This window comes from Peromyscus leucopus, chromosome 11 (genome assembly GCF_004664715.2).
Source record: "Peromyscus leucopus breed LL Stock chromosome 11, UCI_PerLeu_2.1, whole genome shotgun sequence".
Taxonomy (NCBI): Eukaryota; Metazoa; Chordata; class Mammalia; order Rodentia; family Cricetidae; genus Peromyscus; species Peromyscus leucopus.
The window spans coordinates 44,203,216-44,220,061 of record NC_051072.1 but is presented as its reverse complement, the minus strand read 5'-3'; the positions used below and the strand labels follow the sequence as shown (position 1 = coordinate 44,220,061).

Genomic DNA, 16,846 nt, shown 5'->3' with positions numbered 1-16,846 from the left:
TAGTCAGACTTTCTTTTTCTTCTTTTCTTCTTATTGTATAAGTAAAAATTAAGAGAGAGAGAGAGAGAGAGAGAGAGAGAGAGAGAGAGAGAGAGAGAGAGAGAGAGAGATCTCAAACCTTTAAAATAGAAGCACATTGTCTGTCTATATAAGCTAGTAATAATCAGATTTCCTCCTCTGAAGACTGCTGAATTATGGATGAATCCAGACCTGGTTTGTGCTACATTACCATTACTCCCAGAAAAAGAAGGGCTTTTCACATGTCACATAAAATTATTACTGCCACATTACTATTAGAAGGACCAATGAGAGCACTTCAGGGGTTGATATGCCGTGATTCACATCACAAATCACAGTGAAGACAACATTGCCCATGTGTTAAAGTGGCTTCCATTCCTATGCTCCTGTCATCTCCCAGGACTGTTCCATGCAGGCCAGCCTGCTCATCTGCTACCACTCTCCAGCCATAGTCTCCACGGGGCAAGGCCAGCCCACCAGTATTCTTTGCCAGCTCTGTTTCTCTCCATTCTACCAATGTACATGTAGACTGTTTCTTTAGTTCACTTTTCCTCCTTTGCTGAAGACTCACCCGCTCCTTGGCTGCAGCCTGCTACCTACCCATTGTGTCTAGAACTGCTCCTTTGGTGAAGAATGATGTTATAACATCTCTACTTACCCCACCTGTGGGAGCCCACAGAGGTTTCCTAGTGAGATCTGAGCTTGCTTTACCCAGCAGGACTGCATAAGGGGATGGATTGACCATGTGCGTGGTTACCAGGTGTTTGGAAGGGTCTGTACTTGGTTGTGTTAGGGAGAGGTCTTTTGCCCCACCCCTTGGCATTCCTTTAAAAAGCCCTTTAGAAGAGACAGAAGGAGCTGTTGGGTATTGACCCAGGTCCTCCTGAAGCTATCCTGTTTCTCTCTTTCCTCTCATCGGCTAGGAGTATTCTTCTATCTACAAGTTCCTTATTCCTTTCTCCTCCTCATAGGTACCCTGGAAAAGGTGGGAACTGCCCCCACCCACCCACCCACCCACCCCAATAAAGGATAAAGGATAGTCTACTTTAGTTCTTTATTTATTCTCATTTTAACCCAGGACTCTTAGCTTTCTTCAAGTGCCTCATTTCTGTTCTTTTTAATTTAAAAATATTTTCTTTATAATCGTTCTAGATTCCATCTTCCCACTTTCTAGCAGTTACTGCCCTCCTAGCAGAGATTCCTATTATAATTCATAAACGATTCATGACTGCCACCATCCCCACAACCTTCTTTTGGCCTCACAACCTCTTTCTTCCAAGTTGGTTCAAACTGATCAATTCACTGGTCTTCAAAACATATTCCAAATCCACTGGTACCAGTGGATTTGATTCCTTTTTAAGCAAATACAAGGATAATTAGCCTAAATTCAACATAGGCTGCTAAAAACTATTATCCCAAAATATGAAGCCTTATGATATATTAACAGACTCAGATATGTAAAGGAATGACCTGAACCTCTTCAAAGAAGATGTTTTTCACTCGATAATAGCATGTCCAAATGATGGCATATGTTTTTCCTTAATTCTAAATACTTTAAAGATTAATTTATGAAAGCAAATATTTGATATAGTCTTTTTCATTAATTTGGAAGTAATGTAATGCAAAGCTATCTTTTTGCCATCTTCTTTTTTAATTTGATGTTTTTAACTTTGTGTTGAATTGAAAGGAAAATGCATTTTTTGTATTATTTACTCTGAACTGGATCCATTCCCAATGTTATCTCATTGTTTTCTACCTGAAAGAAAAGATTATAGTTTGTGTTGAATATAATTTAAGTGGCTTTTCTTTATAGATAAGTTTTTTCAAGTCATTGTATTGAATGGAGCACTATACTATAATTAAATATACTAATTTAATTATGTTTTCCTGAGAATATAGATAATAACTCTTAAGTCTTGTAAATTATTTATATATACTGCCATAATTTCATGTTGAATAACCATACTCATTGTTAACAATTATCATCTGCTGTGGATATTGCTCTATATAAATAAAACACTGATGGCCAGTGACCAGGCAGGAAGTAGGTTGCCAGGCAGGAAGTAGGTGGGACAAGGAGAGAGGAGAATTCTGGGAAGCAGAAGGCTAAGGGGGAGACGCTGCAGCCACCTCCAGGAGAAGCAGCATGTAAAGACTCTGGTAAGCCACCAGCCACGTGGCAAGGTATAGATTTATAAAAATGGGTTAATTTAAGATAAAAGAACAGTTAGCAAGAAGCCTGCCACGGCCATCCAGTTTATAAGTGATATAAGCGTCTGAGTGATTATTTTATAAGTGGATTGTGGGACTGTGGGGCTTGGGGAACCTGGAGAGAAGCCCTCCAGCAACAATCATTAGTTTAATAATTGACAAAATGCCACATTTGATATCTTCTTAAAGTCACTTTTGATGTTTTCATCAAACAATATATGTAGTCTTTGTGTGATAGATGCATTATATATATAAACAACATGTTAAACCAATGTTGTTTTCCAGACCTTCAGGAGGTGGAAAATATTGCCTTGGGGAAAGGAAACGATATCGCTCTTGCAACACAGAGGTAAGTAATCCCCATATTTGTTATGAATAATTAGCTTACTCTTCTTCCCAGCAGGGAAAGCTTTAACTTTAGGCTTTTTAATCAGAAGTCCACATGTGTAAGGGTCACATGAATTTCCTAGAAGCTAGCCTCAGCGCTGTCAGTTCCATTAGTAAGGCCACAAGGAAGCTCCAGAAGAGTCTTCTCCCCAGTAGAGAGACCCACACATGCCCTGAATAACTTGGCCTCAACTCCCAACCTCACTGCCGCTGCATGTCTTGAGTCCACTGGATCAATCGTACTATGCTCTTCAGCTTGATTTCTGTTCCTCGCAGCGAGAAGCCTCAGACTCTCACATCATCCTCATCTCTTGGCATCCAGTCCCTTAAGACTCAACATCATAGCCTATAGTCTCTTCTACCCCGAATCATGTCCCTGCCACCGGCGACTATGAAAACATTTCTGTGCCCTCAGGAATTCATGATCCATGATCAGCAGAACTCCATTGTCTGACATCTCTGTGGCTGTGATGAAATAACCAGACAAAGAAACCTAGGGGAGAAGGTGCTTGTTTTAGTTCATATCTCCAGAACTGGTACAGCCCATCTCAGTGAGGAAAGCATGGCAGCAGCACATGACGCCTGTCCTTTGTGTTTGCGCCGGCAAGGCAGAAAGAGAAAGGAAACTGGAGTAGGGCCATGTTTCAAAACCTCCCAGCTAGCCCCCAGTGACATACTAGCAACACTCTACCTCTTAAAGGTTCCATAACCTTCCCAGTCAGCACCACCAGCTGTTTGGGAAGGTTATAGACCTTTAAGACCAGGTGTTAAACACAAGTCTCTGGGAGATGTTTTGTTTTAAAAAACAGCATTTACCTTCTTGGTTTAATGGAAACCATCCCTCCTTCGAATCTACTGTTTCCTTTCTAGTTTGCAAACTGGGAGCTTCTTGTTTTCCCCCTTGGTCATTGTGGACTGCCTCTGGTAGTAGATTGATTATCTTTCATTTGATTATTCCATCCAGATCATTCTTTCTCCTTCCTGTGTACAAAACACAGTATTTTATTTTGTAACATTGGAATACTACCAAACTAAGTCTATTCCTGTCTTAATTCCTTATAGATTCATAAATGTGTAGATTATTGTTCCTACATGTCCTCTTCTGGGCCTTTCCATGAGCACACAAACATCTTTCTACCTGAAAACAAACAAAAAGCCCTGCCAGTTATTCCAATCACTTCTTTGCTGCCCTTTGAAAGAAATTCCTCCAAAGACTTATCTGTATATACTGAATTGAATTCACGTCTTCTCATTTCTTCCTGAGCTTGCCTTTTTATGTTTCTCCCTCCATCATAGTGTTGACATGCTCTTACCAAGTCACAGATGCTTTCAATACTTTCTAAACCCTATGGTTGGTTGTAGTCTTCATCTTTCTACTCACTTGAACTTCTTGATTATTCTATTTTATTATTGCTTCTCTTCATTCTCCTTCACTGGTCCCTGCTCTTTTCTTTGATTTCCTAATGTTAGACTACCCAGGGCTTTGCCCTTGACTGTTTCTCCATTCTATCAATACTCATTTTATTTCTCATCTCATCCAGCTTCAGTGATTTTGATACTATTATATATCATTCAATTCCCAAATTTATATCTTGCAACCCAGTTGTCATTTATGGACACCAGGCCCATATCTTACTACTTGACTAGACCTTTAATAAACATGTGGTATTAGTGTATACTAATATTATCTACAAAACTATTCAACACTGTTCTCTGTCAATATTTTTCCCCTCAGATGTCAGCTCCATCACTGTAAGTCAAAATTCTAGAGGTTTTCTGTTTGTTTGTTTTCCCCCAGTCTTTTCTCGTCTGTATCCATCTAATCCTTTGGAAATTCTGTTGTATTTTGCCTTAAAAATACATCTCAGATTTGACAACTTTTCACTACCTCTGCCTCATCTACTCTGCTCTGAGTTACTGGTATCTATGGTTATCACTTTAATAGGCTTTTATTTTTGTTTTTCGAGGACCTTGTCACTGCACTCAGGACCTTACACATGCTCAGGCAAGTGCCCCACCACTGAACTTCACCATCAGCTCCTTTACTACCCTCATGAGTTGGTTTGCTTCCACCAAACCTATACCCAAACCAGTTCCCAATGTAGGAGGCAGAATATGTCCAATTATCCTTACGCTTTGACCCTCTGCAACCCATTGTTTTCTTAAATATGAAATTATTACAAAAGCTAGCAAGATCTGTACAGTCTGACTTCCATTGCTTCTTTGAACTGATCTGTTAGCATTCTTCTTCATTTTCTTTGCCCCAACTACATGGATCTCCTTCCGAACATGTGCTGCTAATGCTCTCTCCCTAGCACCTTTGTCTTGACTGCTCCCTTTGCTTCATGCACTTACAGCTGTCTCTCCCTTCATCTTTCTTCGACTGTTTCCTTCTCAGCTAGGCCTGTCCTGAAGACTATGCTGAAAACTGTGAGCTTATCTGTTCCTCTATTTTTCTCTCCTCTTAATATTCCTGTTTATCACATTTTATTCTGCTGAAGAGGTCTCAGAGTAATTACATGTACTTTCAATTATAAGGCTTTTCAAGTTACTAACACTATTCATTCCCTTAAATTGAATACCTCATGTATATTTTCAAGAAATCACTTAAATGCATGAAGTCACAACAGAAAATAATAACAATATGTTGACATAAATCATATGTTATAAAAGTATGTAGAATTGGCCCATAGCTAATTAGGAATTTAAGGATTCATCTCCATAGAAAGCTTGAGAGACCTGAAAGGCAAAGAGAGTTGGCCAGAGAAAAGGGTGATGATAAAAACATTTTAGGTAAAAGCAGAATGAAGCACAAGGCCAGTGTGCTAATAGTCTGCTGTCTGTTCTGAGACCTTTAGAAGCCACAGGAAGAGCTATCGATTGTGGCTTTAGATGTGAAGAGGATGGAGAAAGACAAGAGTACAGCATAACAGTAAATATGTTAAGAAGAATGTAATGACTGAAGTGCTGAGACAGAGGCTGTTCACAAGGGATGAAAGTGGAGTCGAAAGAGGGCTATTGGGGAGGAAGTTAGAAACAGACTTTTAAAAGGCCATCAAAGGAAAACCAAAATCAAAACAAAGCAAGACTAGTATAATAAGAAAGGTAAAGTGAATTGGGTAGAAGTTGAGATCAGAAAGAAGTATATTTGAATTTAGGATGTAACAAGTGAGCACATTCACAGTGATGCCAAGTCTAGAGGGCGGTGATGGAGTGCCTGCCCAAACCTGAGTGGAGACAAAGTGGACAGAACTTCCTAGTCAGGAAGACTGACATCGCTTCCACATGATTGTTAAAGAACTAGGTGTGTAGGGTGAGACTGTCTCAACACTCATATGCCTTGATCTCACCCCCAGGAGAGAAAATGGCCCTCACTTATTAAGCCCCAAACTGATTTAGATTAATGGCACCAATGTCAGAAGAATAGAGATTTTATACAAGGTTAGAAATGAAGACCTATCGTTGTATCATACTCTTAGCTAGGAGTGTGAAACATTGTTTCCATTATTATATAATTGAAAGAGTGAACATACAATAATATAGGCATTATAAAATATGAGTAATGTATGTTAGGAAATAGAACATGAAAAAAATGACAGACATCATTGCCTATACTCATGACAGTATTAGAAGCTCAAATTATAGAATGTAGTATTGGTATGCTGACATTTCTATTACTATTTTTTTCCTTTTATTTCAATTTTTAATGAATTATAAGGAGATAGCTATGTTAACATAGCTGAATCATGATGCATATATGATTAATCATGTTTGTTCATTAATATTGACCTTACCAATTTAGAACTTGAAGTAATTCACTTACCATACTAAAATTTATTTTCCATTTATTAAAATTAATAGGCTTGTCTGGATATAACTTGTGTTGGGGACTAGCTTTAATTTATCTAGTATAGAAATATTAAAAATTTCTAGAATATATAATATTGACCAGAAGTTTCTAATAGAACTTGATTCAAGTTATGGAAATGATCTATATATCTACTGTCAAGCGTGGTAGCCACTGACACTAACCTGGTTAACTAATGTGCATTTGATATGAGATGTAGCTGGGTAACTGGAGAACAGAAATTTCAGTTCCATTTGAACAGTCATATGTGACTAGTGGCAGCCATGTTGGTCAATACAGAACTAGCTTTTCCTATGCAATAGAAGTTATTATGATAATTGTAAGTGTTATACATAAAGCTTTCAAAGCAAATACATCTTGATTCATTTAGAAAATACAATTGGTCTTTTGTATCTGTGGGCTTCACACTGGGCCTATTCAGCCAAATCAAAAACAAATTTAAAAAAAATGAGTCTGTATTGAATATGTAAAAAACTTTTTCTTGTGATTTTTATTCCTGCACAATAAATTATAACAATTATTTTCTTTATATTAAGCATTATATATAATCTGGAAATACTTTAAACTATATGAGAGGATATGTGCCATAAGTAACAACCAAAAACTATACCATGTTTATAACTATACAATCCACGACCCTTGGTATCTGTAGTGGGAGTACCAAAAAAAGTGGGCCATTAAAGTGTCTGTAGAACTTTTGCCCTGGCAATATTCACAGATGAAAAAAAGATCAAAGTGTCATAGTGATTCCTTCTGAAGACAGAGATAGCACAAGAGTTATTCCAATGGACTTCGTTCCCTCAATAAACTTTATTTTACTTGTTATTATTATTTATTCATTCATTTTTTTAACCAGGAAGCTATATACTTATCCTTAAATCAGTCACTAGCAAATACAATAGTCATATCATAATTCACTTACATTACTTCTGATTTACCTTTAATACAGGGTTTAAGATCAACTTTCCTGAGAAGCAGATTCTTAAAAGAGTTTTGTTAAGAAGAAATCAGGAAACAATAGACATTGTGTAAAGCACAGCTTTTCACCTCTGAACTCTTTTAAATATCACCATTAAAAATTAAAATAGCAGTTTTACAAGTAATAGTAGAAGTAGCTGGTACTAAATTTTACTGAGTGCTTAAATGTACTCAACCATAATTGCAATCACCTTCTCTATCTGGATTAAAAAGAATACTCCCCCTTCTCACTAGTGAGTCGGCTTAGGACAGTTAAAATTCCATTCTTTCAATATAAATTTAGAAGAACAATGATGAGGATAATTATTGGTATAATCTGTCGTCTTGTAACCTTGTGTTTTTGTAGAACAAATTAGCTCATCATTGATTAATTTGTGCCACTAGCTAGTATAGTAGGTGAGCTTAAGCAGAAGTAGTCCTATACCGTACTACAACTTTTCCTTTTGCACATGCTCTGTGTCACACGTGTCAGGAGTCCTTGAATGTTTCTGCCTGGTGGGTTGTTTGTTTTTTTTGTTTTGTTTTGTTTTGTTTTTCAAGACTACTTTCTCTATGTAACAGTCCTGGCTGTCCTGGAACTCACTTTGTAGACTAGGCTGGCCTCGAACTGAGAAATTCACCTGCCTCTGCCTCCCAAGTGCTGGGATTAAAGGCGTGCGCCACCACCACCCAGCTTCTGCCTATTCTTTTATGTTTGCCTCTTGACTCTGTAGCTCAGTAGACTTGACTCTTCCATATTTACTCATTTCAGTTTTTCAAATAAGAAAGTCTTATACTTACTTCAGTATTTCGTTGTAAGAATATTTACTGTCTTTGAATTATATGTCTCCACCCAGGTTTTAAAAAGCTATTATTTTTACCATGCAGTCTTGTGAAAGAGATTTTTAGGATTATATATCATATTAGATAAAACAAAAACTCCTATACATTAAAAATGTACCAGAAGGATTCCTGAAATAAAGACTCCATTTTATAGGTTAGAATTTAGTAAGAAATCACGAAGGACGAGTTGATTGTAGTAGGATTAAATAAGATTAGAATTCATTGTGTTCCTATTAGCAAAGAATGAGCATTACTATAGGGTTATTAGAAGACTATCATGTGTGTCCTTTAAATAGAAAGTGGAAAACCTAGGGACTGACTGGCCCATGTGTATTTAATAATTCTGCTTGAATTATTTCTAGGGCACACAATCTATTCAATATAGCTTGTCAATTTCCTATATAATGTAGAAGTCTTGCTCATTCCCTTCTGTGTACCTAAATGCACAACAGTTTAAATGTTAATTTTTTTATATACTGCCCAGGTTTCTGTTGTGTCTGAACTACTCTGACTTAAAAGAGATAAAAGAATACACTTTTACCAGGTCAGCCTCATTTCATACCATGTGCTTATATAACTCAATCCTATGTGCATCATATTATGACCCTGTAAATGAGATGTGAGTGAAATGTTTCCAGTTAGTTAGAATTAAATAGATAGTTAACAACTAGAAAACATTTTATAAGCATTTTTGACTTGGTCATTTGTGAGCCAAAAGCTTTCTTGAGACTGAAGTATGAATAATACAAATTATAAATTCAAATGATCCTGGAAAAAATTGTAAATCAAAACCCGGAATTAATGTCAAGCAGTCAAAGAGCAGAACAAGGGTCCTTTTGTTTTGTGTTTGTTTTGGATATGGTCTCACTCCGTAGCCCAGGCTGGCCTGAAACTCAACTATGTATCCACACTTGGCTTTGGATTGTTGGCAATTCTTCTGCGTTAGCATCTCAAGTGCTGTGATTCAAAATGTGAGTCACCACAGCTAACATCAAAGTCATTGTGTGTGTATGTATTTATTTAGAGATTTTCTCATGACTAGGTATGCTCTGTGCTTTTCTAAATTTTCGTTAAGAATATACATTATAATAGAAAGTGGAAAACCTAGGGGACTGGCTGGCTCATGTGTGTTTAATAATTCTGCTTGAGTTATTTCTAGGGCACACAATCTATTCAAAATAGCTTGTCAATTTCCTATATAATATGGAAGTCTTGCTCATTTCCTTCTTGTGACTGGCTGGTTAATACTTTGCATTTCTGATTATTTCTCATTTTACATTAAAAAGTGTGTGTGTGTGTGTGTGTGTGTGTGTGTGTGTGTGTGTGTGTTGGGAGGCTCAGTTGGTAAAGTGCTTGCTATGTGAGCATGAATATCTGAATTTGAATCCCCAGAACCCATGCAAAAAGCTAGTTAGTCTGTAACCCCAGCATTTGGAGTTGGGTTAATGGAGTCAGGAGGGTCCTGGAACTCAATGGCCACTCAGCCTAGTTGAATGAATGAGCTCCAGGTTCAGCTAGAGACTTCATCTCAAATAATAAAGTGAAAAGCAATTAGAGAAGATATCAGTTGGCCTCTACATGCTTGCATACACATATGTACATGCACCTGAACACCATGTGTACACATATACATGAACACATAATTCTCCACACATACATACATATGCACATAAAACAATAGTTTTAAAAATGCTACTAGTAATTGTTGGTTATAAATTTTTGATTAGTTATTCTAGCATTACATGAAAATCATGATTAAAAAACTGAATAAGTTAGAAAAAACAGAGAATTAAAATCTGAGTATGCTCCATTCTGCCCCATACTACCCTTGGTTATTTATTCTCCAACAGTTATGGAAATGTAAAGGGTCACTGTTATAAATTGCTACAACAGTTGAATAGTGTTAATATCAAGCAACTCTGATTGTATTCATAGTTAATATCCTACTTGGGAATAATATAAACCTGATACCAGACATCCAGAGCTCCTGGCCTGAGGAATTATTTTCTGAACTATGAACTCAATGCTGTCATATCCAAGTCACACTGGACATTGCAAATACTTCAACTGGAAGAACACAATTGATTAAAAATAACCTAACAAAGCAAAGAAATAACACCAGATGTGTAAGTTACAATGCAGTACATAAGAAACAGAAAACAAGACAGTATAACTCTTCCAAAAATTATTAGCCCTGTAGCAATGGCATCTGATGAGAGTGAGTTAAAGGAAATCTCAGAGAACTCAAATGAATGATTCTAAGTATGTTCAAAGGCATGAACAAATGGCAGAATATAATAAGGAAGGTGATAGATGGTATGAAAGGTAAATAAAAAGCAAAGATAAACTCTGATGAAAACACAATCCAAAATGCTGAAATTAAAAAAAAAAACACATAGCAAGTCAAAGTTTAAAAGTCTGTGGAAATCTTAGTAATAGAATGGAGCAGGAGTGGACTGAATATGAAGAATATCTGAACATGAAAACAAGGTATTCACAACACATTGAAAAGATCATATTTATGAATTAAAGACACAGAAAAAGGAGAAGAATCTCTAACTCTACAGTAAAAACTTAAAAGAATCCTTCAAATTAAAGAGAAAAGCAAATCCATTCATGAGGCCACAGGAATTAATAAACCATGCTAGAATAATACTAAATAAGAGAGGAAGGAGGAAAAACACTACAAAATCAACAGAATAGCAGGAATCAATGCACAATTTTAATAACTGAATATCAATGATCTCAATTCCTCAATCAGAAGACACAGTAGTAGATTGGTTCAAAAATCAGGAACAGTGTATTTGTTGCCTCCAAGATGCAACACACACACACACACACACACACACACACACAAACACACGCACAGAGAGAGAGAGACAGAGACAGAGACAGAGACAGAGAGAAGCAGACAATATCAAGCAAATGGACATTAGGACTTTGAGATTCCATCACAACTCAGTTAGAAAACAAATAACAACAAATGCTGGATGTGGAAAAATGTGAATGTTTATCTACTGGTAGTCATAGTGTAAATTGATGCAGCCTCTGTGGAAGTTGATGTGGAAGCTTCTTAAAAGCAAAAAATAGAAGTGCCATATGATCCATCTATACCATTCTTAGGCATATCCCCAAAGAGCTCCATATCCTTCTATCAAGAAACTTGAGCATCCATGTTTACTGTTGCATTATTCATAATAGCTAAGGCATAGAATCAGTTTAGATGTCCTTTAACTGATGAATGAAAAATGGAAATATGATATATATATATATATATATAATAGAATTTTATCCAGCTATAAAAAAAAACTGAAATTATGAAACTTGCAAGAAAATGGATGGAACTGGAATATAACATACTAAGTGAGGTGACCTGGCCCAGAAAGGTTGTGTTCTTTTCCATATGTAGATCTTACACTTGGGTATTTACATTTGTGTGTTTAACTTGTAGTACCTGTACAGAGCTCAAAAAGCTAGAAAGGGACTTGAGAGGAAGGTGAGAGGTGTTAAGAAGTGAAGGTATAGTAAACACATATGATAAAATAAAGGTGGATATATAGGGAGTTAAAGCTTTAGTATGGACGAGGATGGGGGCACAGGGAAGAGGAAGTGATAGGCTATGGTTTACTCCAAAGTAAGCATATATGAAAAACCCTTAAGGAAACCGATTTCTTGGGAAAAGGAGAAAGAAAATCAGAGGAACATGGAAACAATATAAAACTGGGATAGAATCAGTGAATTAAATATGTACCACAGGGTCCTTCTACTTACTAAAGGTGGCTCACAGTTTCTAGTCTAAGAGTCTCAGTGAAATAACTTAGCACAGAGGCAAAAGATCTACAGCATCTGTAGACATGCCCAAAGGAGCTGCATCTATACTGGAACACTTCACTGCTTCGAAGCTTGGTATTCCATGCGTACAGCCATGCAATGGTGAATTGGATTGAAAAAACTCAATCCAATCTACAAGTCATAAATCTTTTTTTAAGTTATAGGGAAATTAAAGCCTAGAACCAACATACATCAAGTAGTCTTACCAATAGCAAACACAAACAGATATCTACAGTTTCTCCTTAGTGTCATATAATTCCAACCACAGACGTATCAAGGGCAGGAAGAAAAGGGCTCACTGGTTAAAGGGGGCAGTGTTCCCATTAACTCTCTTATCCCAGTTCAAAGAAATATTGGTAAAGATAGACTAGAGAACTTATTAAGACAAGACTCAATACAGACATAAAAATATATCACAAATGGGTATCCAGTTATAAAATTGACCTGTCAGTCTTTAAAAATACTTTTTTTAGAATTATTCATTTTATGTGTATGAGTGTTTGGCCTGCATGTGTGTATGTGCACCAATGCATGTCTGGTTCCCTAGGAGGCCAGAAGTAAGGATCAGAACTGGAGTTACAGATGGTTTTGAGCCACTGAAATTGGGTCCTCTCAAAGAACAAGTACACTTAGTTATTAAGCCATCTCTCGGGCCCTGGCCTGTTGCTCTTAACAGAAACTAATGAGCCCTTTTAGATTCTGTGCAGTGAGGCTGATAATTTCATTAGGATGTATGAGATAAGCAATTTGTTGCTTACATGACCAAAGGTCACAGTAGAGTCTCCCAAAGTTGTTAGACAAAGACCCTTTATTCACATGCACATAATGTGTACTAGATAATGCCAATGTTTGTGTCTGTAGGAGAAACTAATAGACTTTTCGTCTTGAAGCTACTGAAAGACCAGGAACATTTATTTAAAATTTGGAAGGAGGCTGAGAGATGACTCAGTGGTTAAGAGCAGTCACTGCTGTTGCAGAGCACCATGTTCAGTTCCCAGCACCTACATGTTGGCTCATAACCATCTATAACTCTAGTTCTAGGAAGTCTGAGGCTTTCTTCTTAACTCCACAGGCATCAGCATACATGTGGACAAAATATTTATATACCTAAAATAAAATCTAAAAATCTTTTTAGAAGACATAAAAGAACTGGAAACAGTTTGTTCTCCTCATTCAGCACCTGAGTATTTGACATCATTAGCTAATCTAATAAGCATAGCTTACTGGAAGTTGGGTTTGACTAGCATAATTATATGCAAAGCATAAAGCCAAGGGCTCATTACTCAGGAAGCAGTTCTATTTGTGAGTGAAAGATAAGTCAGTGATCTCTGACCATTTTTATTGAGTTTAAAGGTATGCAAAGATGTGATTATCTAGCAGGCCATTGTCAAAAGTAAAGATATTTGTTCTGTGTTTAATCCTACAGAAAAAAAGTTTGCTTAGGAGTTGCTCGAAAATTGCCTTTTAGTTGATACCTGTGTGGAATATCCTCTGCACTGGCACCTAACTATATTGACTACTAAACGATAAATTTGTTTTCATGAGCAGTTTTTTTTATTCCTCTCTCTCTTCAACTATTGTGTGGAATGCTCTAAGAAGGTAGAGATTCTTATATATATTATACTATTTAAGTAGCATGAATTAAGTTAGTGTTATCAATACCATACTGGAAAACTTAATCTTTATAAAGCGAAAATTTTGACTGTACTATATTATGGTCAGAAACTAAATTTTTAAATTATTTCTTTTATTTTTGAGATTACAATATTTCATAATTCTCCCTTTCTTTCCTCTAAACCTCCTATATATCTTTTCTTGCTCTTATTCAAATTCATGGTCTTCATTTTTATTAATTGTTATTACATTTATATATGTATATGATACATTTTCCTAAATATAACCTGTTTGGTCTGTATATTCTTATTCACACACACACACACACACACACACACACACACACACACACATATATATATATATATGTATGTATGTATATATATGTTTCCAGGGTTCACCATTGATATTGGATAACCAATTGATGTGGTATTTCCTGGATAACACTATTCCTCCCACACTCAGTGTTCCTTATTTGCCTTTAGTTCTTTGTGTATGGTTGAGGTCTCATGGAATTTCCCCCATCTGCTTTGACACGTCTATTGTTGTTGTCCTTGTTTAGCTCATGGTTAGGCAGTCATATTGGTAGGACTATGGGTGGAGCTTCTGACATTACTAGGAGACACTGTCTCACAGCAAACTTTCTGATCTTCTGACTCTTATAATCTTCAGCAGTGTTCCCTGAGCCTTACTTAGGTATGGGAATTGTTTTGTAGATGTATCTACTGAGAACAGGCACCAAAACTCTGCATTTCGATTGGCTGTGGTTTTCTATAATGTTCTTCAGTAGTGGTATCCACACTTTGGTGGTAACCAGCAGCTCTTTAATTGTTTGATCTGCTCAACAAGAGGAAAGTTGTGCCTGGTACTGGAAACCTAGCCAGCTACCTAGGGCTAGTGAAGTCATGGATCTTAGTGGAGAACCTATAACCACCACTTTACTAAACCAACATAATCTATAACTGTACTCTAAATATTTATCCTATGCCACAGATAAGGGTAGTCTTCACCCCTCATCAAAGAAACTTCTCTTTGCAACAAATGATCCAAATTTTACACAAAGTCTTTAAAATATTTTTTAAATAAAAAATACTAGGGACTATGGAAAAGATTTACCTACATTTCTAAGAAGAATTTCCTTTGTCTTTCTTATTTGTTATTTGTCAGTTATTGTCACAGAAGATTAGAACAGAACTACTGGTGACATGCCTAAGCTCCTGGAGTAGAAAGTCACATCTTTCTAGTTTCTTAACCATCTTCTTGGTCTCCTTTGTGCACTCAGTGTGCAGTAACACTCTGACATAAAAGGACTGTCAGGTCTTCTGTGATCTGTCCTAAAGTCCAAGTATAAACTGTGTGGTGTATTTGGGGGTGTTCTCAGTAAGTTTGATAAGTCCTTATTCACTTTTCTTTTCTCAGTTCTTTGCTTAAATCTTTAATAGTATTGTTGTCTTGGTTGTGTAGATAGGAAAATTAGAGCATGTATTTGGAGCTAGGATTGTGGTGAAAAAAGTGGGAATGAAATTGCCTTGAATTGAATCCTGACTCTGACTCCACTTCTCTTTGACATTGTCAGGCCACCTCCCCTCATCCAACTTCCATCAGTGTCTAAATAATAAGTTGTAACTATACCAAACTTGCAAGGCTTTGAGAATTAGAAGATACATAAACCATCTAAGAGCTATTTCTATTACCAAATAGACAAACCAGTTGAGTATAGCTATTATTACATCTATGAATTGTGGGCTGCAATGTAGTTTCATATAAAAATAACTGCATCAATCTTCAAATCAATTTTATGAAAAAGGGCAGCTATTCTAAAAGCATTTTTTAAAAAATGAGATTAAATCTCAGCAGTGGGCTAGCGCTATGCAAGTGACACAGTCATGTGAAGAGCTGCTGCCTGGTAATCTGGTGCTGGTACGACAGATGGAGCCATAGGAGTGAAGTGGCCGAGCGGGCTTCCCTGGAAGCCTTGGCCACTGTTGACATTGTCTCACTTCCAGTCTAACCTTACTCTCCAGCAGAACCAGATAGCTGAGAACGTTCTGAAACTACAGATCTTGTCCCCAGGGAGAGAGATGCAGGGTAAGTGATGACAAGGTAGAGTTGATCCGTTAATTATCAGTGCTACAACTGTGTCCCAGATTACAACTAAAAAACAGACACGTGCCAACTATTGTTTTTCTTAGAAATCTATCCAATATACATGTGTGTGTGTGCATGACTTCAGGCATGTACTATGTCTTCAGAAGTAGGGATTCACTTTTAAAGTACAGAGTAGAGGTGTATTTTGTTCTTAAGAGACTTTATGTTCTTAAACTTTAAGTTCTTAAAGTACAGAATAGAGATGTATTTTATTCAAGAGACTTAAACATCACAAAGCATAAGTTTGTTTCTTAAACTTTTTATTATGTTTAGGGAAAATTGTGTTACAAATAGATATTTGTATATTTTAAATTCAGGGTATATAATGCAGAAATAATTTTAGTTTGAAAAGCTTGCATATAAGATTATAGTATCAAACTTAACAGCTAGGTTCAGGTTTAGAATATCTAGGTTATTAGTCTCATTTCTTTTCCTTCATGAAAGTAAATGAGAATGTAGCTCAGTGGTAGAGTCTTTACCTAACACGAATAAGGCCCTGGGTTTCTACCCAGTACTACAAATGAATAAATCAATATTGAAACTACTAGAAATAAAAACAAGCAACATCATCAAAACCATCTAGAAACTACATAAGGAAAAACTATGAGAAAATTGTATCAAAATGAAGACTGAGGTAGCTAGCAAAGATGCTCACCAGGTAAAGGCGCTTGCCACTCTACCTGACCACTAGAGTTAGCTCTCCAGGACTCACATGGTGGAAAGAGAGCAGACTCCTGCAAGCTGTCCTCTGCCCTCCACATGTGAGATATAAGTGATTTGTACCCACCTAGATGCATGCAACTGCACACACATACACACATACACATACACACACACACACACACACACACACACACACACACAGAGAGAGAGGGGGGGGGTAATTTAAATATTAAAGTGAGGATTGAGTGAGACTGAATGTTACTTTTCAATTGCTGTAACAAGCACCATGACCAAGGCAACTTATAA

The 16,846-nt window shown here is 36.7% G+C and overlaps 1 protein-coding gene across 6 annotated transcripts in view; it reads left to right on the top strand.

The window, feature by feature from the left end:
- Positions 1-16,846, top strand: part of Adamts6 (ADAM metallopeptidase with thrombospondin type 1 motif 6) — a 234,759-nt gene that overhangs the window by 123,824 nt on the left and 94,089 nt on the right. For all 6 annotated transcript variants that reach the window (XM_028883981.2, XM_028883990.1, XM_028884010.2 and 3 more), the window contains one exon: positions 2,515-2,578. In XM_028883981.2, coding sequence (XP_028739814.1) covers positions 2,515-2,578 — 64 coding nt within the window. The remainder of the gene's footprint in view (positions 1-2,514; positions 2,579-16,846) is intronic.